The 16,880-nt window shown below is 39.7% G+C and overlaps 1 protein-coding gene across 1 annotated transcript in view; it reads left to right on the top strand.

Moving 5' to 3' along the window:
* LOC140733044 (prolyl endopeptidase-like) overlaps nt 1–16,880 on the top strand; it is a 169,499-nt gene extending 152,619 nt beyond the window's left edge. Inside the window, exons 13-15 of the mRNA XM_073055836.1 lie at nt 181–312; nt 6,354–6,510; nt 15,196–16,880. Coding sequence (XP_072911937.1) covers nt 181–312; nt 6,354–6,510; nt 15,196–15,490 — 584 coding nt within the window. The 3' untranslated portion in view covers nt 15,491–16,880. The remainder of the gene's footprint in view (nt 1–180; nt 313–6,353; nt 6,511–15,195) is intronic.

Below are 16,880 nucleotides of genomic sequence, written 5' to 3'. Positions count from 1 at the left end.
AATACCACTTTTGGAATATTTAAAGTGAATTAATTTTATGTAACTGTACCCTCAATGATTTTGATATGGCAGATTGCTTAGAAATGTGTTTAGATGCATTGGATTATTGCTTAATTGATTACTAAATAATGTTGGCAGAAAAAGATCACCAAACTAAAATGTTCTTGTGCTGGATTGCAGGTGGTATGCTGGAAAACAAGCAAAATTGTTTTGATGACTTTCAACGTGCTGCTGAAATTCTCATCAAGGAGGGCTACACTACTTCAAAGAAATTGACCATTAATGGAGGCTCCAATGGTGGTCTCTTAGTCGGTATGCTAATTCATTTGTGTGTGGTTTAGTTCATAGTGAAATTTGTATATTTTTAGCTCTTTCTTGCCTCTTCCTAGGTAATTTTTATTTCTCGAGTCCAAAAAGAGCTTGTAGCTGTCAATAGTCTTTTAACTTTTTTCAGCACCTCTAACAATCAGTAAACATTATTTATTTATTGAAATACAGCGCAAATTAGACCTTTCAAACCACGCTGCCCAGCAACCCTAGCCTGATAGGACAATTTACAATGACCAATTAACCTATCAACCGATGAGTCTTTGAACTGTGGGAGGAAACTAGAGCACCGGAGGAAACCCACACAGTCACGGGGAGAATGTACAGACAGCAGTTGGAATTGAACCCTGGTTGTTATTATTATAAAGTGTTGTACTAACCACTATGCTACCGTGTTGAAAGCGCTTAATTCTTTTTTTAATAAATTGTTTGAAAAACCCTTACTAAAATAATCTTCTGTGATGCAGATTAATTAAAAGAACAAAGATTAAGTTATAGACAAACCATCTGTCTGCATTTATCAGTCAACATCAGTGTCCCATTCAAATGAATTGGATTTTACCATATCAACCAGCCATGGCTAGCACAAAGCAAAGTAGCTGGATGTAAAATTCTCCTGTCTCTCCCCCCACCCAATTCAGTACATATGAGATCTGCTCTAGGATTCAATGCTAACAATTGACATTAGATACATGGCATCAACCAGCTAGGTAACTCTTGACTTCTGCAGAGAACAGGCATGGCAGTCAGAAATGAACTCACCAACATACAACTGCTGGCTAGTGAGTAGTGGGACCCATCTATTCTATACTACCCACAACAAATGACTGTTGCTCACTTTTTCATGCTGGTGGAAACCAGGCTAATTACAGAATTTGCAAAAGGAATGTTTAAAAAAGAAATAAGAGACGAGGGTTCACAAGCTAAAGATTGTCAGCAATTAGGAAAGTAAATCCAAAAATATTTGAGCTGAAATAAAAGGCAGAAATGCTGGGAACACTCAGCAGATCGGGTACCATCGATGTAGACAATGTTTCAGGTTCAAGGCACTTCATTTTGAAGTGGAAAAGGAGAAAACAAATTAGTTTTCAGCAGCAGAGAAGGTGGAAGATTGACGGGTAGAACAAAAGAAAATATCTTTAATATGATAAGATCAAATTAGTGTAGCTCTTAAAATCTGATCCTGCATATCTGTCTGTATTGTGTGTTGCTAAGTAAGGCAGTGGGATGTGTCTAGCAGACCAGATTATGTTGAAAGAAAGAGAAATACTAAAACAAATGGATGACAGGCCAAAATCCAGAGTTCTGATGCACACAGAAAGTAGTGTGGCATGCCTAACATTGGAGAGTATGACACTGAGTCCAGCTTGGCACAATATGATCAGACAGAAGGTGAGGTGCTGTTTTTCAAGTTTAGACTGGACCTCAGTACAGGAGGCTGCAGACTGATGATGGGATAGTGAATTCATGTGGCAGACAACTAGAAGATCGGTGTCTCTTCTGCAGACAGAATATAGGTATCTTGCAAAATGCTCACCCAATTTGTACATGGTTCTCCAGTGTAAAGGAGCCCCATGTATTATGCTAGAATGGACTAAGTGCAAGTGATTCACCTGGACAGACTTTGTGTAGACACAACACCGCAAATGCCGGAACCTGGAGCCAAAAAAAAGCAAACTACTGAAAGAACTCAGCTGGCAAGGCAGCATCAGTAGGAAGAAAAGAATAATCAACCATATGTACTGAGGCTCCTGCATCAGGAATTTTTGTGGCCCTGGATGGATGGAAGTGAAAGAACAGATGCTGCACTCTAGCGTGTGCATAGGAAAGAGCCACAAGCTTGTGAGTTCCCATGGCATAGTGGACAGGGATTTGACTATATCTCATCTGTTTCTTGTATCTTACTCTTGCCCTCCTCTCCTGGACAGTGCAAGAACTGTGTTCCCTGGTCCTTGCCTTCCACCCATCAGCCTCTGCAGTCCAAGTTTTCTGTCACCTACAAACTTAGTTATCATTAGGAGGAGACAAGTGGCATGCAAAGGGATATTAGATAGGTTAAGTGAGTGGGCAAGAAGTTGGCAGAAGGACATGATGTGGAAATGTGAGGTTATCCACTCTGGAATGGAGGCTGAAAGTCAAATTATTATGAAATGCTGAGGTGCAAAGAAATCTAAGGTTCTGGTATATAAAACAAAGTTTGTATGAAGGTACAATATATAATTAGGAAGGCTCATTCAATGTTGCAAGGGGCATTTCATATGAATGTAGAAGGGACTTGAGGTAACTGCAGGGCACTGACGTGAAACTGCAACTGGAGCTCTGGTTAGATTTAAGGCCTCCAAATTCAAGAAAGGTGATACAGTAACATTTCCAATAACCCAGCATCCTTAGGACTTTGGTGCTGGATTAGTAGATTTTCTAGTCTATTGAATATTACTCCTGTTAAGACAGTAAGACATAGGAGGAGAGTTAGGCTGCTCAGCCCATCGAGTCTTTTCACCCATTCCATCATGAGTGATTTATCCCTCTCAATTCCATTTACCTGCCTCCCTTCCCCCCCCATCACCCTGTAATATTTTAGGCCCTTCCTAATCAAGAACTTATCAACCTTTGCTTTAAATATATTCAGTGAAGTAGCTTCCACAGCCATCGTAGCATCAAATTCCACAGATTCGCCAGCCTCTGGCTAAAGAAATTCCTCCTCGTCTCTGTTCTAAATGGCCTTCCCTCTATTCTAAGGCTGTGCCCTGTGGTCTTTCCACTATAGGAAGCATCCTCTCCACATCCACGCTATCTGGACCTTTCAATATTCTCTAGGTTTTAATGAGATTTCCCCCCTTCATTCTTCAAAACTCCAGTGAGTACAGGCCCAGTCATCAAATGCTCTTCATATGTTAAGCCTTGTATTCCCGGAATCATTCTCATGAACCTCTTCTGGGCCTTCTCCAGTGCCAGCTCCTAATTTCTTGGATAAGGGGCCCAAAACTGCTCGCAATACTCCAGAATGCATTCTGACAAATGCCTTATAAAGCTTCAGCTTCACATCCCTTTTATATTCTAGTCCTCTCAAAATGAATGCTAACATTCCATTTGCCTTCCTTACCACCCACTCAACCTACGTAGGAATCCTGCACAAGGACTTCCGAGTCCCTTTGCACTTCTGATTTTTAAATTTCCTCCGCAGTTAGAAAATAGTCTTTACCTTTATTCCTTCTCCCAAAATGCATGATCACTATATTCCATTTGCCACTTCGGAAAAAAGCCGAATTTGTTTTTATTACTCTTAATTTGTTTTTTTTGGTGTGTTGCATGGTAGTACGATTAATTTGCTACTGAAACCAGTGAGTTTAAAGGGAACCTGAGAAACAGAGCCACGGTAAGTTAAAAGAGAGCAAGGGGAACAGGGCCTGGGAGTCTTTAATTAAAGAATGAGAAGTAAGGCCCTGGTGAGTTTAGAGTGTGCTGAAAATAAGCCTCCAGTGAGTTTAAAGGGAACTGTCGCCCCAGTAAATGTAAAGTGAGTACAGGAAGCAAAGCCCCAGTGAACCAGGCCCCAGTAATCCAGAGGAAACTGGATAATTGATGCTTTATTGTACCTACGCTCATCCAGTACTGAGAGATTCACTACCTTGATTCCTAGAATGAAAGGATTAACATTGTGACGGAGCAGGTTGGCAATGCTAATTCTCCCACTAACCTTTGCCCAGTTAGTCACTCCTCCTCGTTCTGTCACTGCTCTAGTTTCTCCAATAGTTTACACACTTTGCCCTCCCGTTCTGCAGTTCTTGTGAGTTCACCATTCACACACCCCAACAGTAAAACAATCGCTGGCTTGGCTAATCAAAGCAATCCCTTCAGTTAACGTGCTCTACAGGTTTATAACTCACAAAAATGAGGATTCTAGACACTGGCATTTCAAACAGTTTCATTTATTTTCACTCACACCGTTGCATTGGTTTGTAGTCAGCGGAACGGCCCCAATTTTCACCCAGATAAATAATGCCTGGGTTACTGGGAGCAGTAACACCACTGGTGAGGAGGCATTATTCTTTTATATTTATCTGAGCACGTGGACACTGATCTATGGGTTTAACTAACGCATTTATTGTGGAATAAAACTGTAGGATATTAGAATCCCTGTTTAAGATGTTCCAATTCTGCATCTGAAATAATTATTATAGTCTGCTCACATGATTTCCCCACCTCTTCCCCCCACCCCCAGAGCAACAGTAGAATTTCTTGGTCCTTCTCATTCTGGCTTTGCCAGAGATATGTGAAGGTTGGAGTTGATGGTTAGTGAATAGTTATTGGAAAGTTAAAGACAAAGTGTATTGTGGCGAAAACCTCTTGTTTATTTGTGAATTTTTGTACATATGCTTTTTTCATTTGTCTACTTGTAAGTATTTTTCTTCACAACTTTTGGGAACTTTTGCACTTTTTCCACCTGTCACTAAATAAAATCCCTTGCACTAACGTACTGTTGCGGCTTACTATCTGTTTTTTTTCCAAATAGTGACCCTTGTTGGGCACGCTTACCCATACCCGATAATGAGGTGTGACGCAGATGAAGGACGTTATTCAGATTGGATAAATGTAAATTTGAGTATCTAAGAATGAAAAGTTATCCCATTAAAATATAAACATTATGAGAGAAATTGGCAGAATGGAAGCTAAGAGCATGTTTCCCTAGTGAATCTATCTGAAAACATGCAGCATGGTTACAGAAGGTCACATATTTGCTTAGGAAGAGTTCCTTCTTTGGTCAAAAACCTCTGAAATTCTTTTCCCCAGAGAGCTATAGAGTCAGAGTTATTGAATATATTCAACAAAATGATGGACATTTAAACTGCAAGTGGGTTGAAAGTTATGGTAAGGGAGTACCGTAGATTCCGTACTACAGAACGCACCTGATTAAAAGCCGCTGGCTCTAATTTTAGAAAGAAAATCAATTTTGTACTTGTACAAGCCGCACCGGATTTTAGGCCGCAGGTGTCCCACGTTGTAATATGAGATATTTATACAGAAAGATATTACACGTGAGGATTTTTTAACTTTTAATTAAATCCATATGGTAACATAAACAAATACATATTGCAAATGCTTTTTTCGAACCGTGCCTGTAACACGGCTACTTTTAAATATACATACGTATCGGTAACACACAAATTACGTTGCGTATACATTCCAATATCTCCTAACGACTGGTAAAAAAATATATACTGCAGCCTACCAGGAAAAGTTATTGATCGCCTTTAACTTAAAAGCAGCGTTTCGCGCTCGCCTAATGCCCCCACCTTCCCGTTTATCGCAAACCGGTATTTCCCACAAGACGCGGCGAAACCGGATGTGACGTCATAGTATCCCGGGATGTAGTACTTCTAACTTTAACTAGAAAATACTAACAAATGAATTACTAAGCGAAAATATTATAAACTAAATAACTGCCATAAAGGCAGCACAATGCTTTTCTTCGAATGTTTTCCATGTTGATGAGGGTGAGTACAAATGACTGATTTACAATAATTTAATTGTGAAAGTGCGCTTGATTTATCGTACAATTTCATTGGACCTCTGAACTACTCATCAATTTTATTGGTCTACTGTTACGAGGCAAAATGTTTTTGGCGGCATGAAAAAAAATCATGCATTAGCCGCACCGTAGTAAAGGCCGCAGTGTTCAAAGCTGTTCAAAATGTGGGGAAAAAGTAGCGGCTTATAATCCGACATCTACGGTAAGTAAGTGGAGGCAATGGCCAGGGACAGGATTGAGCAGTAGATTGTCTTACTATCTATAACTCTTGTGAGATGCCTTGGAACATATTGCTACATTAAATGTTTAAAATTTTGTTGTTAAAAGTTTCAATTGTATTCAAATAACATTTATTCTATTCCTTATCAAGAATTCTGTCTGTACATGCTTTAGATTACTCTTAAATTCTCTAAGTTATTTTTCCATTTCACTGTTTCTTTTTTATTCTCAGTCGATTTTCATCAGTTTCATACTGCTTTGTCCTTTCTTTAAACAGCAGCGTGTGTGAATCAGCGACCTGATCTCTTTGGCTGTGCGGTAGCGCAGGTGGGAGTCATGGATATGCTCAAATTTCACAAGTTTACCATTGGACATGCCTGGACCACTGATTTTGGCTGTTCAGAGTGCAAGGAACAATTTGACTACCTAATCAAGTAAGTAATGTATGGAATCTTTCTGAAAGAAATCAACAGTTGATCTTGGATTGACAGAATTTGAAAGGAAAGATTAGCTTTATTGTTAATGTCCAGCAACTCTTCCTGCAATTGTAAAATATGTGAATCTTCTGAACAAGATCATTTATCTTTCAACTGACTGACAGCTGCATGAGATTACTGGGAGATGAAAATACAGAGTTAGCGAAATACGCCTTAAAACATTTAGAATAAAAAGAGTACAGCTAAATTCATTTACCATTTTGATACACAAAAGTAACCTGTATGATACTGAAAAGAAGGAGATTTTTAATTTGAATTTTAATGATTACAATGAAGGCTATCAAAGTTAAAAACCAGTTTGAAATTCCAACACATTTTCTAAAATAATCAAGGAAATTATTATATTTTACCAAAACATGCAAAATATAGAATACTTGTAATATTTTATTTCCACATTATTTTTGGATATGCAGTCACTTCCAGTGAATTGGGACACATTGGAGCCAGTAAATTTTGGACCAAATAAGCAGCGATCCCAATGAGCTGATGTTTCATGGAACTAGTTAAAAAGGTTTAAAAAGACACACTGATTTTGACTGAGTACAAATTTTGCATTTAAATGAAAAGCAGAATATTTTAGAACACTACCAACACTACTGGTGGTTGTCCATTGTATACAACGATGGCAGGAAACCTGTGTGGGAGAGTTTTTAAAGTGGAAAGCTGTACCGCCATCTCAACCTCAGACGTCTGGGGCCAGTAGTACAAGAAGATGTCACAACTGGGGTCTTCCTTGGTTACAGTGGATGACCATGACTTCTGTGCCAGGTAATGCCCTTCACTCTCTGCAGAGCATTGCAGAAGCACTTTGCTGGCCATTGGATCTCACTGTTGATCTCATCTGCCCAGTCTGTTGGAGCCAATTTCGCCTGCTAGGACAGGCATGTCCCTGTCTCTCTGGAGTGAGACCCGTTGGCTACCCTCACCAGGTTTTGCCAGCCTGTTGAAACGGTATGCAAGGGTGTGGTTCCTCTTGGATGCAAACAACTGCTCTGATTCACAGGTGAGAACTGAGTGTCTGGTGGGGCCCCACCAATTGTATTGTTCAACATGATTGTCGATAACTTCAAATTTTTCAATGTTCTTAAACTGGCCTGTGGGGGATGTTTCTTATTCTGCCTGTTGAAAGTCACTTTGTCATGACTGGCTAGTTTAGAAACTGCAGCTGCTTTTCCCATTGGTTAGCTGCCTGGTGTCCAGTTTCAAATATCACAAGTATAAAATAGAATGTGGAAGGGGCTTGCTCTCTCTTCCTTTGTTTTAGGCAAGTGGTGCACATAACCACTGGGAAGGTGTGCCCTCTGTGCACTTCTAGCTGAGTATGTTTGTTGAATATTCAGCGTTGCCTTTTCTGTAACTTGGGCAACATGCATGTTTGGTCGGATTTTTACTGCTTGTAAATAAATGATTAATATACTTAATCGCAGTCAGTATTTTCTGTCTCACTCGCCAGACCCACGAACCTGTTTCAAAGTTACATTTTTTGTGCTGCTTTGTGCTCTGGCTATTTGAGCAGAAGTACATTTCTTTAGAAGGTTCTTTAAAAGAACAGACCCAGCATATGAGAGCTGCAGAGACCCAGGCTGGACAGATAATAGTGCAGGCTTTGGTTCTCTTGTGGAGTTACAGAATGCCAGTAGATTGGTCAGACCAGTTAGATTTCACCGGGATTGAAAGAGGACATCACTTAAATCATTGGGTTTTCCCAGGAGAAAGGGTAGTTGGCAGGATGCTTTCTGACTGTTTGCAGTGATTATAAGGTATCAGTCTCTTAAAAAAAGAAATTGAGGACCTAAGCCCTGTATTATTTTGAGAGAATCATTGCTGATGGCCCAGACTCAAGCTGCAAAGTTGGAAAATAAGAATATAGAGATAGCTTGTTGGCTAATGAAGATGCAGAAATTAGAGATGGCTTGAAGGGCTAATTGGCAATCAGATCCTGTTAAGGTTCAAGCCATCATGAGGGAGCGGTGATGATCTCAACACCTTAGATAGGGAATGGGCATGTCTTTTTAGAAGGTAAGGATGGGGTGGAGGGAATAGAGCGAAATTCTGGAATTCCCTCTCAAAATGATCACCCTCTCCCTGTGTATCCGAAACAATATGGGCCAGGCGAGTGATCATGTATTCCCACACCCACTGTGGGGGGCATCGGCCTGCAGCTCCCTCCACTCAGGAGGGGGAGGGAGAAGAGGAGTAGGAATGTGTAGGGGACGGTACAATGGGCACCTCAAGACCACAGAGCTCAGGGAATACTCCACTAAGGAATTAGTGAATTTAGGGCTTGGGTACAGATAAAAACTAGGAGAGTCTTTGGCACGAGGGTATTGAGGATATGGGATGAGGGGGTACCAGTGTGAGCCTATCTAATAGAGAGATGGATGCTTAGGGAGCCTATTGTCCCAACACGTAATCAATAATGCCCTGAAAATGCTGCTTGTTTCCCCTATGCATAAAGCATCACTCTAATGGCTGCAGTTAAATCCAGGTGTCTCACTGTTACTGAATGGAATTTAAAATCTCAAGCAGAATGGAGCACAGTAGATGAGGGCACTAAAGTCCTTCATCAGTGGGCTCTTACCACACAATTATACAGCGATAGTCGTAACCAGCCCAAGAATATTGAATTAACTTCTGGAATGATAGGAAATGTGGTTACGGAGGCAGATTCTCAAATAGAAGGAATAGTGCTCTCTTTAATAGCACCAGCTGTTGGTTATCCGATAAATACAGTGATTCAATTGTTACAAGGTATAGAGTATGTAGAAGAGGTTGCACATAGCCAGGTACAGAAGTTAGATAAGCAGATGGGGAGTGAGGGATCCTGCATGTCCCATAAAGAAATATTGTTAGCATTGCTCAAAGCTGGGAACCGGGAGGAGCAGGTAAAAAGGGTTCCCATTCCTGCCCTCAATGCTGTGCAAGGGAAGTACTGCCCGGGGAAGCAAGAAAGGGAGACTTTTGAGGGGGGAGCGTCATTCTTCAAGCCCTTTCCAGATGAGGGCTCCTTTTGTCCTCGGCCAGATTCCTTGCATTCCATTCAGGATTCCATACAAAGGGTCTTGGCTAACATACAGCAGCAGTGGTAATCGGCGGGGGTGGGGGGAGTGGGTTGTAGTTAGTGCTTTTGCGCCTCATCCTTGTAGGGAGCAGCTGATTTGACCTACATCCCTCTTCCCTGTAACTAGGGTATGAATGATTTGAATGTGGAGAAATATGTGAGATATGGTCACATATGTCACTTTGCATGTGTGTGAGGACTTTGCCTTTAAGCGACTGTGAACATTTTGGGCCCCACCCAGTTGCATTTTTCCTTCTCAGTTCTTTGATGAGTGCTATTTCTCTGTGGGAAAATTAACTGTTTTAAAGTTTTGCAGTTCCATTCGAAGCTTTAAAGAAGAGTAGAACACTTTGTGTTTTGTGTCTAATCTGTTACTTAGTTTCTTGTGTTAGGTCTGTTACTTGTTTTTTTTTCAATCTGTTACCTGATTATTGATAGATAGATAGATAGATACTTTATTCATCCCCATGGGGAAATTCAACTTTTTTCCAATGTCCCATACACTTGTTGTAGCAAAACTAATAACATACAATACTTAACTCAGTAAAAAATATGATATGCATCTAAATCACTATCTCAAAAAGCATTAATAATAGCTTTTAAAAAGTTCTTAAGTCCTGGCGGTTGAATTGTAAAGCCTAATGGCATTGGGGAGTATTGACCTCTTCATCCTGTCTGAGGAGCATTGCATCGATAGTAACCTGTCGCTGAAACTGCTTCTCTGTCTCTGGATGGTGCTATGTAAAGGATGTTCAGAGTTATCCATAATTGACCGTAGCCTACTCAGCGCCCTTCGCTCAGCTGTGTCTTACTCTGTTACCTTGTTATTTGATTCCCATGCAATTAGCTTTAGTATTATCTCACATTTCCTACTGGCCATATGAAATTTGAGTTGATGGGATAGGAATCTGGGCAACTTTATTCTGGATATGAGATGCCCATATTTCAGAGGGACATAAGGATTTGGGGAGCAATTCCAGTAAAACTGTTTTTCTAAATATCCAGTGACTTGTCAGGAGCAAGTGCACGTGTGTCTTCCTGCATTGCAGAATGACAAGATGGTGGTTCCTGACTTGTTCTGGAAGATCCTGTGATATATTCCTGGGGGTGGCATTTGAATTTGCATAACGGATCAGCGGGTCAGATTATTGAATTTATATGAGGACCCCTTACTACACTGTGGATGGGATGCCACTGATATTGATCCCTTTGACAACAAAGAAAAAGACAGTTGGGGGAAATTATCTGGCTTCTTGGGTTTGGCATTCTGTTTTGGAGGAGCTGGGACTTGAGCCTTAATTACCTCTGTGGGGTAAGTACTTTAAGGGCCGGTATTTCCCTATGTACCATTTATCTAATTGGAAGGTTCTGACTCTTAAAGTGATTACCCCAGCTGATAGAGTGTTGGTGTAGGTGGTATGTTGAGTGCAGATACAAGGTGCAAAGTGGATGGCTGTGTCTAAACCAAATGATGTGGTGAATGTGGGCACTTGCTGGATATGCAGTTCCCACAGGGTGGTGCAGTTGATATGTGGTGCTGTGCATACACCACCTCAGTGCCCTGCATGAGCACCTTGCCCTTATTGGTCAATGAGAGGGCTATTACAAAGGAAGGAAAGTTTTGAATGATTGCCTTTCTCAGCAAGATACTGTCCTGGGAAAGATTCACGAAGAAGGGTAGCACTTGAACTGTTATTGGTTAAGGATGCTGGCAGGTCAGGTAACATCACTTACCTGCTTGATCGTATCTGAGAGTCGGTTTATAAGATCAAGTGGGGGACCAGCTCATTAGCTATTACACTCAGTGGTGGGGCCCATGACCTTTTGGGGCACAGGGAGGCTTATGGACTACTGAAGTATACTGGGGAGAGTGACTATTGGGTTTACAATACTGGGTATTGTACTCCTGTGTTTATATGTAACTTAGTAGGGAGTTCGAGAGTCATACTAACCTGAAAGTTCAATCATGGTCACAACTTTCAAGGGGTAGAGTGTCCTGTGGGGGGGGGGGGGTGACTTATTCTGCCTGTTGAAAGTTGCTTTGTCATGATTAGTTAGTTTATAAACTGTAGCTGGTTAACTGCCTGGTGTCCAGTTTCAAATATCCTATGTATAAAATAGCATGTGGAAGAGGCTTGCTCTCTATTCATTTGTTTAAGGCAAGCAGTGTACATAACCATTGGGAGGGTATGTCCGCCTGGCAGGTGCTTTTATCTGAGTATGTTTGTTGAATATTCAGCTTTATAGTTTCTGTAACTTGGGGAATATGAACGTTTGCTCGAATTTTTACTGTTTGTAAATAAATGACTAATATACTTATTCACAGTCAGTGTTTTCTGTCTCACTCACCTGCAGACCCGCAAACCTGATTCGACATTATACTAACTTGTTCAAGTAGTGAAATTATTTCATTTTCACTCTCAGCTGTTTCTGACGTCTCCAAGCTTGAATGCTTGAAACTGTACTGAGCAAAACAGCTCTGAATTATCTTGCTGCTTATTTCTCGCCAGCTATCAGTGACAAAAATCACTGCTTTGGAACACAAACAAATGCAATTGATGCTTTTTAAAAACTGTTCACTCTAAGCACGCTGTAGTGTCTAATGGCCACACAAACCACTAGTTAGAAACTGTTTGGCTGCAGTCTCCTGTCACAACTAAGAGACCTAATAAATGAAGGGAATCCTGACAATTTTTGCAATTAGGTTTTGTTCTTATTGCCCCAAATAAGTGGCTGCCCCAATTAACTGATGGCTCAGTTAACCAGAATCCTCTCTATTGGCAAGAAGCAGCTTCCTTCAAGACGCTTACTACTTCTGATCTTCACCCCTTTTAGGTTGTTTGATTAGTTTAAGGGAACTGTATTCCTCCAAGTGAGATTTGCCTGCCTACTTATTTGTGTCCACACCCAACATTTTTTAATGAGAACCTGATATATTTTCACTGGCACTTGATGTGAAATTTGTTGCTTTATGGCAGCTTATGGTGCAAAGATACAAAGATTACAAGAAAGAGCACGAGAAAAGGAAAAAATAAGGTAGTGTTCACGAGTTCATGAACTGATCGGAAACCTGATGGTGGAAGGAAAGAAGATTTTTAAAATATCCCTTAATCCAGCATCTGTCGTGCCACATATTAATATGCGTTAACTGCTGTAGTGGGATCAAAATGATAAATTAATGCATGTGTTGAAGGAATTTAAAGTTCTCAAAACAGGCAGAAAGTTGCAGAGTATTTGCTCCACATATTAAATTCAGCAAACTGACCCAAATTCAGAATGAAATTGGCAAACTGTGACTGCCAAAGAGCCATTTCAGTATCACTTGTTTGGACAGGCCTTGATGAACTTGGCGCAGGGAGTAGAAGCTTCAACTGTTGCAGCTTGCAGCATTTTTACAGAACCAGCAGAAACTGCTTTTGAGTCTGCTAAGTAAAAGCCTCTTAAAATTGGCAGCGCGGTAAAGGCCCGGAGCAACTCGCCCCTGTGAGGCACGAGTCCTAATGCAGAGTACAGTGCACTGTTCGGACAATCTAAATGCTGGCCCATATATGTCGAGAGTCAGATGGGACTGGATCACTCTGGGCACCAAGCCAATTTGGAGTGGTCGAGAAAGGCTCCTTCAGCAGTGAAATCTAGGTCTGGAGCAATTGTCCGGCAGCAGGGCCCGGGTCCTCGTGCTTCGTGTCTGTGAACATTGCGGTGATTTGCCCCGCTATTATGATGAACTGAATACCACGGCTTTGGGCCTTCTCCAGGCTGCTGTAGGAATTTGGATCTAAGGACTCAATTTGATTCAGAATGCTATTGTTGTTGCTCATTTCTAATGTTTGTTTAATTTGTGTTTTTTTTCTGTGGGCACTGGGGGGGTGGTCTTTTTTTTTAAATTGAGTTCTTTCAGGTTCCTTACTCTGCAACTGCCTGTAAGCAAACAAATCTCAAGGTTACGCAATTTCTACACTCTTTCATAATACATGCACTTTGAAGCTTTCAAATAAATTAATGGCCATTTTTTTAACCAGTTTTCAGCAAATGCTTTAAAGTTTGGTACATTTGATTGAGGTCGATTTTCTACATGTTTTACATTGGCATTTTACTTTTGAGTCTTGTATCTGCATGGATGACTTGTACACTTTTACAGGCCTAACTGATGGTGGCAGAATACAGTCCTGAGTTTTAATAGTACAGTGTGGTCCCCCAGTTGTGAAATGAATCACTAAGCATGAACTTCCGGTCCCTCCATCCACCTGTTATTCCCTTAACAACCTTTAAAGTTAACAAACTTGATCAAATTTGCGATTAATATCATGAAATTGGTGGGTATTTTGGTGCTACTAGATGTGAACCTTTGCTTCTCATGGATACAAGATTTTGGGAATAAAAGTAAAATACTCAAATACCAAATTTAATATGAAAACTGTGAAAGCTTTCTGATGATCCTACAGCTTGGTTTACTATTCAAGTTTGTGAGTGTTTTATCAGTAAATTTGTAAATTTTGTTAATCCAAGTTTCCATATCAATTTTATCTTATTTATTTATTGAGGTGTAGTGTAGAGCGTCGCCACTCAGCAACCTTCTACTCAACCTTAGCCTACTCATGGTACAGTTTACAGTGACCAATTAGCTTACTAACCCGTATGTCTTTGAACTGTGGGAGGAAACCTGAGCACCCAGAGGAAACCCATGCATCCCATAGGAAAGACATACAAACTCCTTGGAGATGACATCGAAAATGAAGTTGAACTCCAACAACCCCAAGCTGTAATAGTGTCACCCTAACCGCTATGCCACCGTGATACCCCATCTTCAAAACAAATATAATACATTAAAAAATGTAGAATCTGACATTAAGGCAAAAAACAAAAGAACTGTCAATGAATGTACTGCTATTTGACAAATACATTTAAATATTCAGAATGCTCTTTACGTTTTATTTGAAAAAATAAATGAGTAACCAGGCAGCTTAATCTTGTAAAATTGACTGCCATTGATTAAGACAGGTGGAATAGTTTCTAAACTCCAAGGAAAAACTGATGTCCTTTGCTCATGTTGTGCACTTGAAGTAAATTGTGGCAACATACTTAAAAAAAATATCAATCACATCCAAATTTTGAGGTAACTTTGAAAAGCACATGCCAATGATTTTTTGTAAGTAAGATTCAATCAAGATCGTGTACAGTAGCGTAATGTTTATGTTATTGAACAAGTAATGTACTAAACTGGAAACTCCAGGGACAGGAGTTCAGATTCCACCACACCAGGTGGGAATTTTGTTCTTTTAAATTACAATACAGAGCAATGACAGCCTGACATTTTCTTCCAGCAGATGACGGCATATTCATAGCAAAGTGATTAACCACCTTCACAGATACTCTGCAAGCCACATACTTACATCAAATTCTGTAGAACGTCAGATGTACCAACAGTGACTTGGGCATCAGATGTAATTGTGATGAGAGGCAAAAATTCAATAAAAATGGAAGGTGTTTGAAGTCTAGATGGAACAGATTCATGTGAGCTTTAATGTCATATTTAAAGTATGAACTTTTCTTTTTCTTTTTAGATACTCACCACTTCACAATATTAAGATTCCGGCGGGTGAAGGTGTTCAGTATCCAGCAATGTTGCTGATGACTGCAGACCACGATGATCGTGTAGTTCCTCTCCACTCTATGAAATTCATAGCCACTCTGCAACATGTTGTCGGTCGGAATCCAAATCAGGTTAACCCGTTGTTCATCTATGTTGATACCAAGGCAGGACATGGTGCAGGAAAACCAACAGCTAAAGTCATTCAGGAAGTTTCCGATATGTATGCTTTCATTGCACAAACATTACAGCTTGAATGGATCGATTGAAACTGACATTATCTCAGCATTTAATTGGTATTGGGAAAGTAATCTCAAAATGTAGTCAAATTTAAGGCAAGAATACATTGAAGAATGGGACTATCAAAACAAAGTAGTGTGTGCTATAGGGCTGAATGGAATTTCAGACCTCAGTAGTGTAATTAGTAAAATGGAATGAGTGATATCTTTAAAAAAAAAAGTTGACGCTTACAGGTGTTCTCATCTCACCGTCAAGGTCACTGAGGGATGGACAATAAAAAGCGGTCTTTGCAAAAATGCCTATATCCCATGGTGGAATAAGACCATGTTTTGACAAGTTAGTGATGCAGTAACATTTCATTGGTTATTTCTCCCCCACTAACAGAATGTGTCATTGTTATAATTGGATTCATTTTGTTATTTGTTTTTTAACTTGTATTATTAAATGTCCACTGAGAATTTAAATCACTGGTCTTGCAAAAATACACAAATATGGGTAGACTTGCAGTAAATTTATAAATAAAAATATTATTTCCGTGATTATCCATATCAAAACAGTACATATTTTCTGCAGTTCTGGCTAACAGTGAAACCATATGTTTGCTGATAATTCATTTAGAGTGGGCATTAATTTGCATTCAACAGAGTTTAAACATATAGATGCTACAGTTAGAACTGCTAAGTCAATTACATAATTATTTAGGCATATTGACTAAAACAAGTTATTTTTTATGTTGAAGATACTTGCCAAAAATATCTGATAACATTTCCCACTTACTGAAATTGGCTCTGCGGCTTTACAGGATATTCTATCTGTTTGGCTGCGTAAGGCACCATTTAGTTCCATTCAAAAACATGAAAGTTGGCACAATAAATAAAATTTTAACCTTTGGCTTGATCTTTGAAATGTATTTGTTTTGTATTATTAGGTTTTTGTGTGTGTTTTATGTTAAAGGGAGCCTGATGCAATACAACTGAATTTTTCAGAACTCCAGTTCTATCTTTCAGGTGCTGTGCAATTTCACAACGTGATAGGAGGGAGAACAGTTTGAGATTTTCTCTAATGGCTTCAACACATTTGGTAAATCATAAGCTACATCCTGGTACAATTAAGTTATTCCCACACTATCTTTTCTTATGTGTAAGTAATGTAAAGAAAATAGAGCATGAATTATGAATTATTTTCCTACCTCCCCTCTGAAGTGTGCCTCACAAAGTCTGATACCATGCAAATATCTTAAACGTATTTCCATTTTCAGATCTCTTCAGTAGGTCAGATGTTTTGTCTTGTAATTCCAATGTATCTTAATTGTATTTGACTGTTACATTACTAACTAATTTTTACCTCATATCTTAATTCGAGAAAACGTGTCACTAAAAGGTCAGGTCAAACATGAAAAATAAAAAGGAATTTACTATA

This window comes from Hemitrygon akajei, chromosome 9 (assembly GCF_048418815.1).
Source record: "Hemitrygon akajei chromosome 9, sHemAka1.3, whole genome shotgun sequence".
Lineage (NCBI taxonomy): Eukaryota > Metazoa > Chordata > Chondrichthyes > Myliobatiformes > Dasyatidae > Hemitrygon > Hemitrygon akajei.
Note: the sequence above shows the minus strand (reverse complement) of the source record. Positions and strands in the feature narration are given on the sequence as shown.